The 16,677-nt window shown below is 59.7% G+C and overlaps 3 protein-coding genes across 3 annotated transcripts; 1 reads left to right on the forward strand and 2 right to left on the reverse strand.

Moving 5' to 3' along the window:
• Positions 1 to 492: 492 nt before the first annotated feature.
• VTJ83DRAFT_6579 (uncharacterized protein) lies at positions 493 to 3,499 on the reverse strand (the record flags this gene model as incomplete). The annotated part of the gene is made up of 3 exons (XM_071013305.1): positions 493 to 689; positions 799 to 3,015; positions 3,079 to 3,499. The coding sequence occupies 3 exons, from the start codon at positions 3,497 to 3,499 to the stop codon at positions 493 to 495; spliced, it is 2,835 nt and encodes a 944-aa protein (XP_070864206.1).
• A 9,486-nt stretch (positions 3,500 to 12,985) lies between these two features.
• Positions 12,986 to 14,027, forward strand: VTJ83DRAFT_6580 (uncharacterized protein; the record flags this gene model as incomplete). The annotated part of the gene is made up of 3 exons (XM_071013307.1): positions 12,986 to 13,249; positions 13,364 to 13,432; positions 13,551 to 14,027. 3 exons carry the CDS (start codon positions 12,986 to 12,988, stop codon positions 14,025 to 14,027), a joined length of 810 nt encoding a protein of 269 aa, XP_070864207.1.
• A 652-nt stretch (positions 14,028 to 14,679) lies between these two features.
• Positions 14,680 to 15,845, reverse strand: VTJ83DRAFT_6581 (uncharacterized protein; the record flags this gene model as incomplete). Its single annotated transcript, XM_071013308.1, has 2 exons — positions 14,680 to 15,431; positions 15,503 to 15,845. The coding sequence occupies 2 exons, from the start codon at positions 15,843 to 15,845 to the stop codon at positions 14,680 to 14,682; spliced, it is 1,095 nt and encodes a 364-aa protein (XP_070864208.1).
• Between the last annotated feature and the right edge of the window lie 832 nt (positions 15,846 to 16,677).

Genomic DNA, 16,677 nt, shown 5'->3' on the forward strand with positions numbered 1-16,677 from the left:
CGATATGTTGTTGCATCAGACCTGACTCGACGCGCCATGGCTATCTGTTACGCAGAAAAGGAGAGCGAGGCCTCTGGCCGTGAGACTAGTAGCTGCAAGAGAGGCTCCGATTCACGTCGCACATACATACATGCTCTGGAGCACGACGAAAACCACTCCCACGTCCCACGTCCCACGTCCCACGTCCCACGTCCCACATCCCGCATGCATTGACATCAAGGCCAACAAGACATCGTATACATCACTCGCTGTCGCTATGTGCTGAACAATCCCATGGAGCAAAAACACGTGCATGCGCTTGGGCGTGCTTCCCCATCCCAACCTCCCCTCGTATCCACGCACGCACACGCTCTCTCCCAAGCAACCCAAACGCAAATCCAAACCAGGAAGATGCCAAACGGGAGAAAACCAAGGACCACGAGGCCAAACCCGCAAACGCTCGCATACGCCAACCAGCCAAAGAGAAAAGCAAACACGCCGCCGCCCGGCCGCTCAGTAATCCACAAGCCTCAGCTTCCTCCCAATGTCCCTCCTCCTTGCCTGCACCGCCGCCGCGGCCAGCTCCGAAGGCTTGCTGACCTCGCCCTCCCGGAGCGTCTCGTAGGGGTCGCTGCTGCTGTGGCCGTGGCCATGGCTGCCGTGGCGCCCTTTTAGGGCCTGGAGGAGCATGCCTGCGTCGAAGAAGCCGTCTGTTTTGGTTTTGGAAAGCGTCAGCAACCATGGGTTCATCCATAGGTATCGATCGATGCGATGGGAAGAAAGGGAACTTCGAAGACAGGGGAGAAAAAAAAAACGTACAGCCTCCCAACTCATCATCCTCGCTCAGCCCCAAGCTCTCCTCCGTAGGCGACGACACGGCCGCCAGGTCCGACCCGCCCCTTCTCGCTCCCACATCCGAAAAGCCCGTGATCAGCCTCCCCCGAACCTTGGGCCGGGGGTGAGCTGCCTTCCCCGGCCCTCCCGCCGGGGCCGAGGCGCCGCTCTCGCCGGCCCCGTTGGCCCCGTTGGCCCCGTTGGCCCTCGCCTTGGAGTTGAGCACCTCCACCTCCCTCGCCCTCGTCCCCCGCACCGCCAGCCTCGTCCCGTTCAGGCCCTTGCCCTCGGCCGCCATGAGCCTCAGGATCCTCCGAACCTCGAGCAGGTAGCTCTCGAGGGCCTCGACGAACCGCCGCGTCTGCCGGTGCCGGGACGACACGCAGATGCTGATCTGCTCGTCCTTGATGATGTACCCGATGCCGAACCCATCCCCGCTCACGGGGCCAAAGCCAAAGTGCCGCAGCGACGGGTTGCCGCAGTTGGAGGTGGAGAGGATGGTGGTGTTGAGCTTGTCCCAGCCGGCGTCGGCGAAGATCAAGGGCATGGGGTGGGAGACCCCGCCGTTGCCGCCGTGCTGAGAGGAGGAGCGGGAGGAAGAAGATCTGACGCTGTCGTTGCGGCTGCGAGTGGGAGAGTCGGAGGCGATGGCCGGGGTTTGGTTGGGGTTGGCGGTGCGGGTGGGGGGAAACGGCCCGTTGCTGTGGCTGCCGCTGCTGCCGCCGTCAAGGAGGTAGGCTGGCTCCCCGGGAGGGCTGGCGCCGATCGGCGAGCCACGTTCCGAGGCGTAGTCGGAGCTGGCGTAGCCGTTGCTGCTGTTGGCTCCGTAGGCGTCCTCGTCCACCAGGCGCTGCCAGAGGCAGAACAGGGCGTAGAGGTGGCGATCGCAGCCCTGCGCGCGGGCGCAGTCGCGCGTGGTGGCGACGTGGCGCTGGCAGGCGTTGCGAAGGGCGTCAATCTTTTGCTCGGGCGGGTTGTCGGCCCAGAAGGTCTGGACAAAGTTCACCGACTCCTCCGACACGGTGCGGATGGCTTCGGTGCGGCCGTGCAGGAACGTCTTGGTCATGGCTGGCTCGTAGGTGCACTCGACCCGGCCGTAGAGGCCGTAGTAAGCGGCCTGGAAGGCCATCTGAACAAAGGCGTCGGGCGAGAAGCCCGCCGAGGTGATGAAGTTTTTGCCGTAGGCGGAGAAGTCGAGGCACTGGAACTCGTTTTGCTCAATCAGGTCGGCCAGGCGGGTCTCGGCGAAGCGCACGGCGATGCGCAGCTCCGGGGCCATGTCCCACTCGAGCTTGTGCGGGGTGGTGTGGACGTCGCCGAAGCTCTCCGGATCGCGCTTGGAGGGGTCCGGGCTGGTGGAAGCCCAGAGGGTCGGGGCCTTGCCGTTGATGGTGCGGGCGAAGCGCAGGATGGTGTCGGTGTAGAGGTCGCTGGCGAAGCGGAGCACGGTGTGGCCGTCAACGCCCGTGTGCTCAAAGTTGATGCCGGCGCTGCCGTTCTTGCAGACGATGATCTGCAGCTTGTCGTACCAGCGGTTGGTGCAGGTGCCGATCTGGACGCCCTTCTCGATCTCGCTCGTGCCGCACAGCATGTTCTGGCAAAGAGCGGCGGCGGTCGTCGGCTCGGTGTAGTCGAGGCAAACGACAAACAGGGCCGAGTCGACGATGCTCAAGCAGTCGGCGTTGTTGGAGCCGGGCTCGCGGGTCAGGACGTCGCGCAGGCCGGACCAGACCTTGCGGTTCTCGGTGCTCAGGACGCCCAGGGCGCTCTTGGCCGCCTCCTGGATCGGCGTTTGGGAGGCATCGTCGATGATGGTCTGCAGGTTGATGGCGATATCGCGCTCCGTCATGATCAGGTCCGAGTTGTCGTCGAGCACGTCGAACCAGTAGAACTGGCCATGGCACATGACAATGATGTGCTTGGACTCGGGATCCTGCTCGATCTGGCAGCCGTCATCGGTGGGAACGCGTGCCGTGCCGAACAGGCGTGAATACTGATGCATGCACAAGGGCGTTCCCTTGACCGTGTCAGGCGGCAGCTCCTCCTTCCGCACGGCCCGGACGAACTCGAGCGCCGACACAACCAGCGACGCGGCGCGTGTCACCTGGTTGTTGCGGGCAGGCGTGGGGTCATCCTCGAGCAGGAAAAAGGGGTTCAGGTTGAGCACGACGGGATTGTCGAAGTTGAGGTACGAATCGTACCCTGTTTCGTAACGCGGTCAGCATCGGACGGGCTCCGCGAGAGCAGCGGGGGCGGACGGCTTACAAAACTGCTCGATGTAGCTGGTCCTGCCCTCGGCGTATTTCTTGAGCTTTTCATTGAGCACCGGGCCCTCGTGCCTCAGAAACTCGTGGACGGCATGGCGCGTTTCGGCGTGCTCTCGCGGCGACTGCAGGGGCTTCAGGGCGGCCAGGTACCTCTGGCACGTCTGCTCGAGGTCCGGGATGGGGAGCTTGGGCAGCGCATCCTGATGGGCATACGTGACACCGCCCTTGCGCTTTTCCTCGGCGTGGGGGGCCTCCATGACGCAGGAGGCAGCCTTGAGGTCCTCGCCGACGGTCGGCTTGGGCAGCGCAGGGTAAACTGGGATGGAGCGAGGGGTGCTCGGGGAAGACTTGGGGCCCGACTCAGCGAGAGTCTCCGCCAGGGGCCTCGGCGAGGTGAAGATGCGGACTTGGGAGGGCATGGCGGGTTAGCGAGGCTCTGACCGGCGGCGGGCCGTCAAGCGTAGAGAGGCGAAACGCGGGTGCGGATGTTCAGGCCACGCAGAGCGGTGCGGTAAAAGTAGTGACAATCTTGGAGGCAGTAAGGAGGCATCCCACTAGGAATGCTACGAAGGACAGGAGGGAGGGAGGTTATGAAGTACAGAGAGGGCTGGTGGATGGAGGGGGGGGGGGGGGGCGGGGGGCGAAGGAACACCGGGATGACCGGCTCAGACGAGAAGCTCCTCGGGTACATAGGGGCGGCGACCTGGGCGAGCGCGAGGAACAAACGACGAGCAGCCAGAAGATAGAGGCGACACGGCCATGTGGAACCTGCATCCAGAGATGCCGGGCAGGTTTCGCGTGCGGCATGGAGGCGGAGCCGCTGCGCAGTGTTCGGCGCATGTGGACTTTCGGGACATGGGCGCAGGACCTGCAGGCAGGGGGGGGAACGGATACGGCAGGGAGTGAATGACCAGCACGCCGAGAGAAGCAAGGCAACAAAAAAAGGATACGCACCGAGTGGACGAGACGAACTGGGGACAGATGCCGCTGCGCACCGGATCAAGCGATATGGCTCCGCAGGCCCGAGGGTGTGATGTGGATGGGGTCCTCTGGCAAACTGCCGACCATTCTCATCTCAGACGCCTGGAACGAGGTCGACCAAGGCCAGCTGACGTTGCACGTGGCAAGAACAGGAACAGGTAGCCCAAGGGCGACGAGATGCCGACGAGGCTACCGGTGAGAAGACAGAGATGGACGACGAGAGTCTCGCTCGGGGGACGGCCGCCGTGGATGACGCAGGTGTTGTTTCAAGGACTCAGAAGCAAGAACGGACGTGATCCCGTGGTCTATTTTCCGCTGGCAGGGGGCCTGGTGTGTTAGCAGCCGTCTACCAACGGGTCTCAACGCCGCCTGGGTGAAGGGGTCATCTGCCTGCGCCGGCGTTGGTGGCGGCTTGGGGTCGGGTCGCGTGGGACTGGGCACCGGGCTGTACATACAGTATACCGTTTTCTGGGGTTGCTCGCCCGTCGCTCGGCTGGCCCCCTTAGGATCCAGAGAGAATCTTCTCGTCTCTTGCACACGCCTCGATGTTCACGGAGGGGTACCTTGCCTCTGCGTACCGTAAGGTAGAGCGAGCGGAATGGACCCTCGCACGGTGTGCACCAGCAAAAAAAAAAAAGACCAGACGAGACGAAAGGCTCACGGGAATGACGTTGTGACACCCACACCCCACCTGGGGGCTCTCCCAGCTCTGTATGTACCCCAATCTGTTGCGGGAAGCGGATGAAAGTGGATGGGGATCAGCGAGGGGGGCGGGGCCCATCATTCGGGCGAGAGGATGTGCGGAGGGTGGCCAATGGCGTCGATGCTAGCTTTCCCCGCAAGTGGGAGACGTTGCACCGGTTTTCTTGACGTCCACGGCGGGCCAAAAGTGGGGTGGTCGGAAAATGAGGGGCAGAGAAGGGTTCGGGCTTGGGATTGGGATTCTCCATCACGTCCCCTCCGCTCTGGATCTCATGGACTCCATTCACAAGTGGACTACGGCATACCCCGTACTCCAGCCGCCTTGCCTGTCCAGACGCGAGATGCCCGGGAACGCAGAGCCCAGGGGACAGCGTGGCAAGCTATGCATTGGATTGCCGACGAAAGACGAGCCAAAACAGCTCGGGTTGGGTCCTGAGACTTGCCTACACGGTATTAGAGCATGCTGGATCCAGCAACCCGCCTCTCCCGAAACATGGGGATCAAAGCGAGATCCTGCGTCTTGGAAAGCATGTGAAACCCAGGCCGACCTCACCAGGTCCATTCCATCCCGTTCGGCATATGCCCCAGCCAAGGCCTCCCAACCTGCACCATCTGCACCATGCAACACGCAAGACGGGAACTCTGCACTAGCGCTGCTGCGCGCTCCTTGCGCAGGGTCAGCCCAAGTCCACCACGAGCCCTCCCGGCCAAATGGATCTGTGGGGCCGTCCAATATCTGGTCAAAGAGGTCCCGGCCCGGAGTGCCTATCCAAGCATGTCACACCCTTGATATGGAGGGGGGGGGGTGTTCTGCATGTCACTTTCAAGCGGACGGCCAGTCTCAGAATTACATAGCAGCACATGATTTCCAGTGAATCCTATTGAGCGAGATATGGTCCAGGTGCGCTGCGGCGCGCCTATCGAGGGCCCTACGCAAAGAAGACGACGGCATTGGCCCCGGGACACGGCATTCATTTCCCTTGACATGCCACCGCAGCCTGGATTTTGCACATTCCAAAGCTGGCCTCACCTGTACGGCCCGGATTGACGGACGGCGACAACTTTGAACTCGCCGACCTGCTGTATCACATGCGGTTGGCTGAAGTGTGCCGAACCAATCTCTGGCAACGGGCTTTGTTTCCCCCTTGACCAACGTACCCGCGGCTGTATGGCTGGCAACCCGACCCAACTCGGCATCTCCAGCTGAGGAACCCGAGTCATGGCCTCCTCTTCCCCACGCCAAACCTCATCCCATCTCGCCGTGGCCTCCGCCATCCAACGAGCCCCCGATTCGCATCTGACCTGCCAAGCCATCCCCACAACGTCGCTGGCCACATGGATACGCGGGGTGTGTCCGGGGAACGATGGACCCCCTGTCCGGCTGCTGCGGCACCAACCGGCACCATCCGGACGGACGGCGGATGGGTGGCGGATTTGTCGGACCTCGCGGTGGGTCCCGGTCTCGGAGGGGGTTGTCCATCCACTGCTTCGCGGGACCGTCGGTGACGTGCCAGACGCTATGTTGACGAGTCTCCGGTGTCGGGAAAACGTCTCGATAACGGTTCGTCCGAGCACAGTACACAAACGCGCAGGGCAAGCATCGCGTTTATGGGGTTCGTTTCACACCTAACGAAACAACGCGAAGGCCGAGCTGCGTGCCCAAAGAACCCCCAAGAAACGTGTTTGGAGGAGATCATGCCGTCCAGGTGGGGTTGTGCCGTCGGCGTCCAAGCATGATAAGGACGACAGCTTTACCAAAATGGCTGACAAACAGAACGCATTCAAGAAGCAGGGGAGCAACCGCCGGGCGTGGAAGCAGCCAGGCCGTGATGTCTCTTTCAAGCACTTAGCGACCGCTTGGCCCTGTGGCATACCTCCTAGGTAACATACCTACCTCGGCATCCAGACCAGTTCGCCAGCCCTTTGTGTGGAATCTCGCAGGTGACTCCTGCGTGTGGAATGCGTGGACAACAGCAACCTCACGAACCTAACCGCATGGAGAAATCAACAAACCCCTTCACTGGGGGCTGAACCTTCGAAGGGAGCAAGCAGATGGCTGCAAGTACGATGATGGCGGTGCGAAGGTGAGAGTCTGAATCATACAATATTCGAGAGTGTTAATTCGAAATAAGTCGAACCAGCACTAGGAACTGGGAGATGCTTCATTCTTGCTGGTTACTCGCTCGCCCGTCATATCCCATTACGACGCCAACGCCACTAGATGGATTATCCCCCTGTCTTCCATTGCGTGGTAAAGATATCATGAACCAAAAAAGAAAAGAAAAGAAAAGAAAAAAGAGAGGAAATTAAATAGAGAGCATGGAATGTGCTCGTTTGACTAGGCATCCAAAACATTGAAAGAGAAGGGGAAAAAAAGATGAAAAAAACGACCACAACCAGTGCCCCTCCACAAACAAACTCACCTTCTCTTCTACCGCCACCTCTGCCTCAACCTATTGTTCATACGACAACCCAACGTCCATTATCCATCATCTTGCATTCTTGAATCCTCCACTCAGTCAGAACCACCATTACGAACCCACTCTCCCTCCCCCCTCCCTCAGGACCGTCTGGAACCTGTAAGCGCCACTCCCCCCCTCTGCTCACCATCCATCCAGAATCCGACCCATCAACTGCACAAACCCTCAATGCCCACGTCATCGCATCGGTAGCTCAACCTAGGTTCCCCGCACCCTGCGTTTTGGTAAGGTAGATGTGGATAGTAGTAGCCCACCCTAGCCCATCAACCCTCCAACATCCCGTGGATCATCATCATCCATCAGCGGGATTCCTGATATAATGGCGGAAGCGAAGAAGAGAGCAAAGACTCGAACTCTGTAAGTAGCGAAATAGAGAGAGAGAAACGGGGGGGTGCGGGGGTGCTGGTTGGGCAGCCGGGACCTGTACCGGCTTCCGGGGGGATGGGGGGGGGGGAACGACAACGTGAAGGAGCGCAAAGGTAGTTGTTTACGCCGCTCGAATAAGTCGTCAAGTACAGCGAGCCTTTTTGGGGGATCTTTTTCCATACTTAGAAAGGCGGCTCCGGGGGATTCGGCGTGGGCGGCTCGGGCCCGGGCTTGGGGTTTGGTTTGGCCGCCATGACCAGCAACAAGTTGTTCGGGGGCTGGGTGGTTGATGACAGGTGTGGGTTGGCCATCTTTGTCCTGGATGCCGTGGAGGTGCTCGTTAGCGAGCGCCTTTGCTTGTCCTACACCGGAAGGGAAAAATGTAGAAGTCGCGGAAGGATTGGGCGGTTGTACGTTGGGGTGGTATGAGGAGGTGGACGACGTACCTTGGTATCCCTCTAGGACTGCAAAGTATGGCCTGGGTTAGAGTCCGGTGAGGCGTGGCCGAGTCCTTGGTGTTTGTCTTGGGCGTGGCCAGAGATCGCCCTACGGCCGTGGCGTGTTCTTGGTCAAGCTTGACAGGAAAGGTAAATCGGGGTTGAAGATGAGGCCCGTAACGTTATGTGCCCTGACAATATGATACACGCCGGTGATGGACTTTTCTCTGCAGGTGCTGCACGGTACGTGGGTGTTTAGCAAGAGACAAAAGATCAAGACAACGACCACCTGTGTCCGAGGACAAACTCCCAGGTGACACGATCTTTTAAACAAAAACCGGTTGTCAAACTGCCTCTCGGTCCCCTCTTCCCCCTCTCCCCCACCCAACACAAGCGTGGTACCAGATGGTAAGGCTTAGCCTTTGGAAGGGGGTGGACAAAACGCTGTTGCATCCCGAAGTGGGCAGGGGTGGTTGTGGGTGGGTGAGTGTTTCGAGCACTCGGACTAGGCGACATGTCATCGACACGGCCCGACAGCAGCGTGCCCAGCAAGTCGAGAAACAAACGAGCCGGCCACAACGCCCCGTTCAAGGCAGCACGTGCCCTTGTCTGCCTTCTTCTCTGCTTGACGAGGTTTGATCAACCCAGGTGGGGGGCCGAGTGAGGGATGGAAGAGGTGTGGCTGGCAGCCATGGAGAAACGCAGCCCCGTGAATGTTACCGTATCCTCCAGTTCTATAGTAGTCCATAGCCGTGTGCGTCTCCCGGCTTTCCCTGAGACGACGCATCTTCGAGAGAGAGCACGGCTAAAACCCCCCAAAAACAAAACTGGCGATTCCGGCCCGTCATCCTTCTTGGCCGGAGCCGAGGGAGTGTGCTCGGCCAGGGCAGGGATTCGTTCAAGGCCGCCCGTCGTGCTGGTTTTTCTGACGCTCAGGTGACGTCTTGTGCAAGCCGGCGGGCCTGTTGCCTGCTTCCTTGTAGGGCTTTCCGTGCTTGTGCTATCTGCATCTTTAGGGCGCCTCTTAAGAGGCAACCTTTAAGCCTCGATGTACTGGGTATGTCATCAGCTTGCAGATTGGCTGCAGGTTGCCTGGGGCTGTAGCGAGTGCCATGCCAAAGGGAGGTACCAAGGCTTAGGCTCGATAAGTATACCTCCATGGCAGGGTCTGTGCTGTTGCTCTAGCGCCCGGGTGGCAGGCGGCCGGGAGGGTTTGCTGGCTGCATTTGGGGGTCACAAGGCCGAGGGTCGAGTCCCAAGGCCTCGCTCGTCGTGTACGGGGTACGTTGGTGCGTACCTCTCTCCCCGAGAAAGGGGGGAGCGTGAACACTTCGCCCGAAGCAGCCCCCGTCTGTTACTGCCCAGATCTGTCCTGTTGACAGGGCTACCTAGGGAGGATGCCCTGCAGCGCTCGCCATCCTCGAGCATGTGGTGACTCGCGGGATGGCCGATCCAGTGGTGACACAGGTCCGAGAGCCGAAGGGGTGCAGTTCTTCAAGCAGGCAGGGGGGGAGGGGGGGGGGGACTGGCAAGGTGCCCTCACAATAGGAGCCATAGGTGGTACGGGAAGACGTTCGGATCCATCACCATGGCGGCGTGTCCGGATGGGCCCCTGAGTCTATGAATGCGAGACCGAGACGCACCCCATAGAGGTTTCGATGGGGCTCATATGGCGTCATGTGCCGTGTGCGCGTTTGCAGCTCCTTTGCGGTAGGATCCAGCATGGCGAAAGAGGCCCAGCATTTTTCTTTTCCCTTTTTTCCTGCTTCCCATGTCTCCTCAAGTTTCTGGAGCACTGGGCACTAACGAAAACGGCCCGGGGCAACCGGTGCCTGACCCCCACAGTGAAGATCCGGGATAAGAGATGTTTCAAAGCAGTCTGCACTGAGCCACATGCGCTCGCCATTTTTTCTTCTTCTCCGTATGGCGAGGTGGGAATGCGATGGAAATGAGAGGATGGAAGGGTGGTTCTGCCGAAAAAAAAAAAAAAAAAGAAAAAAAACCTTTGGAACCTAGGCGTGGTTTCCCGCTTCCCGTAGTGGTGGTAGTGGTGTCGGTGTGGAGGTGGGTCCTCCCTAGCACCTTCCCCCAGCATGACCCCCAACCCTGTGGCACTTCCTTATCAGGTAATACTCGCCATGTCCTCCAGCCCGCCTGGCGGGCAGGAACTTCCGAGCTTGAAGCTTCCAGGTCGAATTGGATCCAGATACAACGCGCTAGGTCGGATCAGCTCTGTGCACGTTCTGATCTGCAGGTGATCTTTTCCTCAACTCATACCACATGCAACGGGTTCCTCCATCTTTATGGCACCCCAAGCCCTGCCGATCGCCGAACCCCTGCCAATCCGACGCAAACCATCCCACGCTGCGAGCCCCGCTCGGCGGGCAGGCCCCTGTCCAGGGCGTCGGAGCGCTGTTTCTAGAAGGCTTCAACCGCCTGTCGTCGTCTTTTGGCGTTCGGCTCGCCTCCGACCCTCGACCCTGTCTCATTTGCCTCTCGCAACGACCAGCCTCACGAGGCTGCAGAGACTAGCACGGTCTAGGGCGAGGGAAGGCTTCAAGAACCTTCGTTGTTGATCCTTGTGAGCAGGTACGCTTTCGATAAGACTCGTGTCGCTTGAGGACAAAGTCGCGCCGTAGGGGCATGAGGGCGACCAGGAGCCTTGAACTGAACTGGCGGTTCGAGGTTTTGCTCGTCACGCGTACACCGTTCCCGCTCTGGCGTGCCGGGCCACGGCTGGAGGGTGTTAGGTGCGCTACCTTCTGGTAATGCTTTCGACATGGCGCAGGCATTCGACGCACGCGCCCTCACAGCCCCGTATGCACGATTCTGCACCTTATGCACGTCATGAGAAGTGAGCGCCTGATCTCTGTGTCACGTTCAGTTTGTGTACATACACACTTCCGTGTCAACTGGGACCAGGCCGGGGAATCCTGGATGACGGTGCATCAGAGCGATACCCCCGCGTAGTCGTCATCCCACGCGTTCAGATACGAGCCGTCACGGGAGCCGCCGTCGGCCGTCTAGAGGAACGGGATTCGAGCACGGAACTGACGCCGGGGCCTCTTCAAATGGCAGCCGCCTTGTTTTGATGGCACCGGATTCGCGCGGGGGGGGAGCTTGCGACGGTTCGTGAGCTTCCGAACCACCCAAAGTGTAATCCGGAGTCGCGTTGTCACCACTAGTCTCAACACACGATGCGTGGGGGTCGTGAGACTGGAGTTATCAGGGTACGTACCTCCATGTCAGACCTGGCGGTACGCATTACACTAGCCGACAGAAGAGGCCGGAAGGAAGGGAAGGCATGACAACATGAGCAGGGCTGGGGACGGCATGCTCGGATTACATAGACCTTGTTCAAGGCACTTGGCCCAGTCGAGTTTGGCGTCGGCACATGTGGTGTCTTATATTGTGTTATATAGGTAAGCTATCAGAGGAGGGAGAGGCATGGGCCAATGACCTTGTGGTTGCCTTAGTCTTGTCACATCTCCCCTGTCCGCAGAACCCTCCCTCGCAACACATACCATTCTCTTCCCCAATAAAACCAACCGGTTTATGTATATCACTTCTCTGCGGGGTAGGAGCCCGGTAAGCACGTGGCATGGCTGGTGAGATGAACACACTACTTGTACGTGGTCATGAAAAGGAACAAAAACGTGGCATCTTGGACAAGGCCGTGCTCCGGATGCTGATGTCTTGCTCCAGCCTCGACGGTGAACTCCTCCGATAATACTGTTGGTTTCGAAATTCAAGGATGTTCACCTGCCTGGCGGAGCATGGTCATTCCTGAACGGTTGACTGAAGATGCAGATACCAAACATGCCATGGCTTCAGTCCGCTCATCACAGAATGTACGTCGCCCGTTGAATTGCCTAGTCGATGTTCCTGCTTGGACGGACTGGGCTATGCGATGAACCCCGGAGCTGGCCTCAAGCTTGATTCTGAATGACTGTGTTAAGAAGGCAACATGGAGTCTGTGCACTGCAGGACAAACTCTCGTTGAACCTCAGTCTCTAACCCACTGTCGATTTTTTTTTCACCCCTCGTGGTCTTGATTACTGTTCTGTTTTGTCCTTCTTTCTCTCTCTCTCTCTCTCCGTTGCACACTTAAGCTCAAGAGACATCAGACGTGTATTACAGCTTGGACGCCCGTTGGAATGCCTGCCTGCTTCGGCAGACTGACGGCCGTTCATTGGCCCGCTGCATTCCCCGCAGTTTTGGACCGAAGGTCCCGGCTACCCAGCCATGCCAAGCATGCCCCACAGCTTGCATTGTGGTGCAGCGACTCGAAACGTCAATCTTTGCTCCATCAAAACCGCTCACGCCCCGCCATCCCGCTCCCCCCATCAATTCCGAGCTTGTTGCTCTCAAAGCACATGCCCGCTTTCAAGGACAGTCAATCGGCCGCATAGATTAGCCCTCGAGCTCGTCAATCACTAGACCACCTCCATTGGATGGCTCGCGGGGATGGAGACGACAGCTGGTGGTTAGGGTTTTGCGCACTTTTTTTTTCCGGCGTTGCGCAACAACTTTGGTGGCTCGACGCCAAAGTAAAAATGGCGCCTTCATCATATGCCCGCCCCGACTGTCCCACTCGGCATCTAGTAGCCGAGCAAAGGCCGAACAAAGGGAGGTTGGGATTGCGGCAGTGTATGTACACAGTAGGGCAGGCGTGTAACGCCCACGCCATGGAGAACTCCACAAGGAAGCAAACGTTAATCCACCGAGCGGAGTGCGGCTGTGAAGTGGAATCCAGTCTGACATCAGAGCGGCCTCCTCTTCTCTTGCCTTTGCTTTCCCTGTAACTTATCTCCGGCTAGACAACACGCAGTAGAAAGGAGAGAGACACTCCTCTTAGACGCGCATACGCCAGACACGGGATTCATCGCCTTTGCGACACAACCAGCGCCTGCCGTGTAATTCCACACCAACCGCACCAATGGCTCCTCTCACGCCGAGTTGGGTGCAGCCGTCGCACCCGGACATCCAGGAGGTCATCGTCACGGGCAATGCGGCCGAGTTCACCACCAAGAGCATCTCCAAGATCTCTCTCCCTCCCTTTGGCCTTTTCGCCAAGCTCGACTTCCCCCCGTGCACCGAGGCCCCCGAGCCGACCTACGCGACCGTCCAGATGGGCCGCGACAAGCACCTGGACCTGAACAGCGACCTGCTGTACATCAATCACTCGTGCGAGCCGTCTCTGGTCAGTCGAGTCCGTTGGGAGAGAGGAAACAGGAGACGGGGGCCTGGCCGCGAGACGACAATGGCTCTTGCATGGTTCAATTGAGTTAACGTGACGTCTTTGCTCCCTCTCCAGATCTTCGACATGGCCGCCATGAACATCATCGCCGGTCCCAAGGGCCTCAAGCCCGGCGACGAGCTGACCGTGCGTGACGCCCCCCCACCCCCTTGTACCCTGTCCCACCCCGCCTCTGGGATCATCCCTTTCCATACGGAGGGACGTTACCCTCCACGCTCTCCACTGACAACGCCCGTCTCCTTAGTTCTTCTACCCTTCTACAGAGTGGTACATGGCCCAACCCTTCGACTGCCTGTGCGGCACCCCTTCCTGCCGCGGCCGCATCGCCGGCGCGCGCGACATGACCGCTGCCCAGCTCGAGGGCGTGTGGCTGAACCGTCACATCCGCGACCTTCTCGAGGAGCGCGACCGGCAGCAGGGCAAGCAAAAAGCCGCGACCAACGGCGGCACCAACGGCACGGCGGCCACCAACGGAAGCGCCCCCGCCCAACAGCAGGCTCTGCGCGCCGCCCTGGCCCAGGCCGAGAAGCTCGTCGAGACCCTCCGCCAGGCCGCCGGCAGTCTCGACAACGTTGGCGGCGGCGGCTCCTTGAAGAGGAAGCGCGTCGCCGAGGCCGGCGTCACCGAGGATTCTCCGTCTGAGCCCGCCGGGCTGCAGCGGCGCGGTCCGACGTCAAGGGAGCTGTCCGGGGAGATGGGCGGGGATACGTCTGCTGCATGAAGGCCCCAGGTCTCTTGGGATGGCCTGCCTTTTCTCAGAGAAGAGGGTGAGCACCCCGAGGATCTGACCTCGAGCTTGGGCCGTGAATTTTCAACAATGACACGACTGGCTGGCTGGAGGGATGGCAAACGTGAGAGCGTTTTGTCAAAGGAGCGAATTGGACCGCAACAGATACCGGGAAAAGGCAGAAGAATCGACTCGAGAGAGCATAGCTATTTTGTTGGTACAGATACAACATACATTCAATATACACCAGGCGTGTATACGACATTCGTGAAGTAACGTGAGACGCGGCATGACGACAGTGAGTCGAGAGTGCAACCAGAGCCGAATCAGGAAGGACAAGATATAAAACAAGAAAAAGCAAGCCGCCAACTCCCCATGAGTGTCCAAGCCTGGTTTCGGTAACTATAAACCTCCGTAGAACGCCCTGCTTTGCCCTCCACCCTCCATCCCCCCTTGTTATTTTCCCCTCTCCTGTGGCGTGTCTTCCTGCAGAGCGCGTTGTCTGTCATGCCCGGCTTGTTAATATATCCAAGAACGTGAATGTTGTACACAGTACATGGTAGAGCACAGCGAGAAGGAGACCGCGGGGCTTCCGTGTCTCCTGTCTCGGAAGCAGCATGAACACAGAAGGCCAACCCACCCAGGATCACGGGCTGCCCCTCCTGCCCCACCGCTCGCGGGCAAACGCGGGGCACGGAGCATCACCGCCCTTGATCCCTCCGAGCAGCCAGTCCGTCAAGCCGACGACCTTGGCCCCGACACCCTTCTCCCACTGGCCTGTCTCCTGAACATGCTCGATGGTATGGCTCAGGATGCGTCCTTCGCTGTCAAAGTCGAAGATAAACAGCCCCGTAAACTCCTTGTTGGACGACCCGGACGGCAGCGCGGTGCCCACGGGGGCTTTGTACTCCGTCTCGCTCGTCACTGCTGGGCCGGGGGCGGCCGTCACGGCCGTCTCATCGGCGGCGGCTGCCGAACCATCCCCCCCTGCAGCTGCAGCGCTCCTCTCCTTCTTTTCCCGCTTTCCCTTCCCTCCGTCAAACCCCAACCAGTTCCTCAGCTTCCCCCCGTTCCCGCCCAGCGTGCGCCATCGCACAATGAGCTGCTCCCCCACCGCGCCCTCGGGCCTTCTGCTTCCGGGCAGGCTGGCATAGCAGGCGGGGCCGTCAACCATGCGCTCGGACAGGATCTCTAGGCGCACGTTGCCGACGAGGGGGACGCGGTTCCAGGCGATGGGGCTCGACCAGAGAGCGGCGATGTAGGCGACACGGCCGGTGACGGTAGGCAGGTGCGGGTGGGTTGAGGGGAAGAGGTGGAGGGCGATGTGCGGCGAGAGGATTTCTTGCGGCAAGGGAGATTGGAGGAGGGTGGGGAGGTGGGACTGGAGGATGCGCAATGCTGGTGAAAGACGTCAGCTAAGTTGAACGGTGTTTTGGGCAGAGGTGTGGGTGGAGTAGTAAGTCACACACTCTTGCCTAGCTTGACTTTGCGGTCATCGGGTTTGTGGTTCGGGTCGGAGGATAGGAGTGGCGGGTGGGAAGTGAAAAGGGCCACCTCGCCATGGGGATTTGCGCCGGCCCGTGTTGCGAGGAGGGTGGTCAATGGCCTGCTGCGGCTGCTGGAGGGGATGACAGCTCGTGGTTGTGGTTGAACGTTTGGTGGGTAGGAGTGCAGCCGTCGTTGTTGTCGGCGTCTCTGCTGGTCAATCGCTGACCATGTCGTTGTCCATGGCCGTAGCGCACATGCCGCGGAGATCCAGGCGGCATGGCCGCGGAAGGAACAGCGCAATCGTGACGTAGTTGGCGCCGCCATTTGGGGCGGATTGGTGTCTGTGGGCGTGTGCCTGCGTGTGGGCGTCGGGTGTAGGACGTGCGTGGTGCCTTGGATGTTAGCGTATCCCCCAAGACCACCTAGGTACTTCTGGGCTGCTGGCCGGTGATTGAAGGATCCAGAAGGTCCAGTGTCGCCGGATGATGTCAGTGCATGGAGGGTGGAATTTCTTCAGACCATTCCTGATAAGGCCCCTCGGCGCTGGAAAAGGTGGATAAGAAACGTTGCAGCGCCAGTGGGTGCTGTCAACGGCGGCATGTGGCTCCTTGCCCGGTCTACCCAAGTGGCTGACGCCTGCCAGCTGACACGCATGTGGCACGGCCGTTGCGTGTGATCATCGAGACGCAAACACTGTTAGAAACCTGTTTGGGGCACTCGATCGGAGCTTGTGCAGGAAAAGGTCAGAGTTCAGGCCATGGAACATCGCATCTCTGCAGAGAACGCTGCCGCCGTCAGAGTCATGCAATCCGTCACAGTCGGGTCTTTTTCTGGCAATACGCAGTACGTGTTGGGGTTCGAGCGCTCCCGCTCTCCGGCACTGTGCGTAGACAGTGCTTGGCGAGCTCGTTACTGTACAGGACTCTCTCCGATACTCCTCACGTGAGGGCCCCCTCCACCCCCCTGATGCCCCTGCTAGTTATCGCCCCCGGCCCAAGCTGGACGCTTGACCAATCGTCCCGACGCCTTGACGCAGCCGCCTTCCAAAGCGTTCATCACTTCGCCGACCAACCTGCTGCCTTGTTCCGCAACATCCTTCAACCTCTCCACGACACGCAACGAACCCTCGCTCGATACCACCACGACTAGTTCTCCT

The sequence above is a fragment of the Remersonia thermophila genome, chromosome 6, assembly GCF_042764415.1.
Source record: "Remersonia thermophila strain ATCC 22073 chromosome 6, whole genome shotgun sequence".
Taxonomy (NCBI): domain Eukaryota; kingdom Fungi; phylum Ascomycota; class Sordariomycetes; order Sordariales; family Chaetomiaceae; genus Remersonia; species Remersonia thermophila.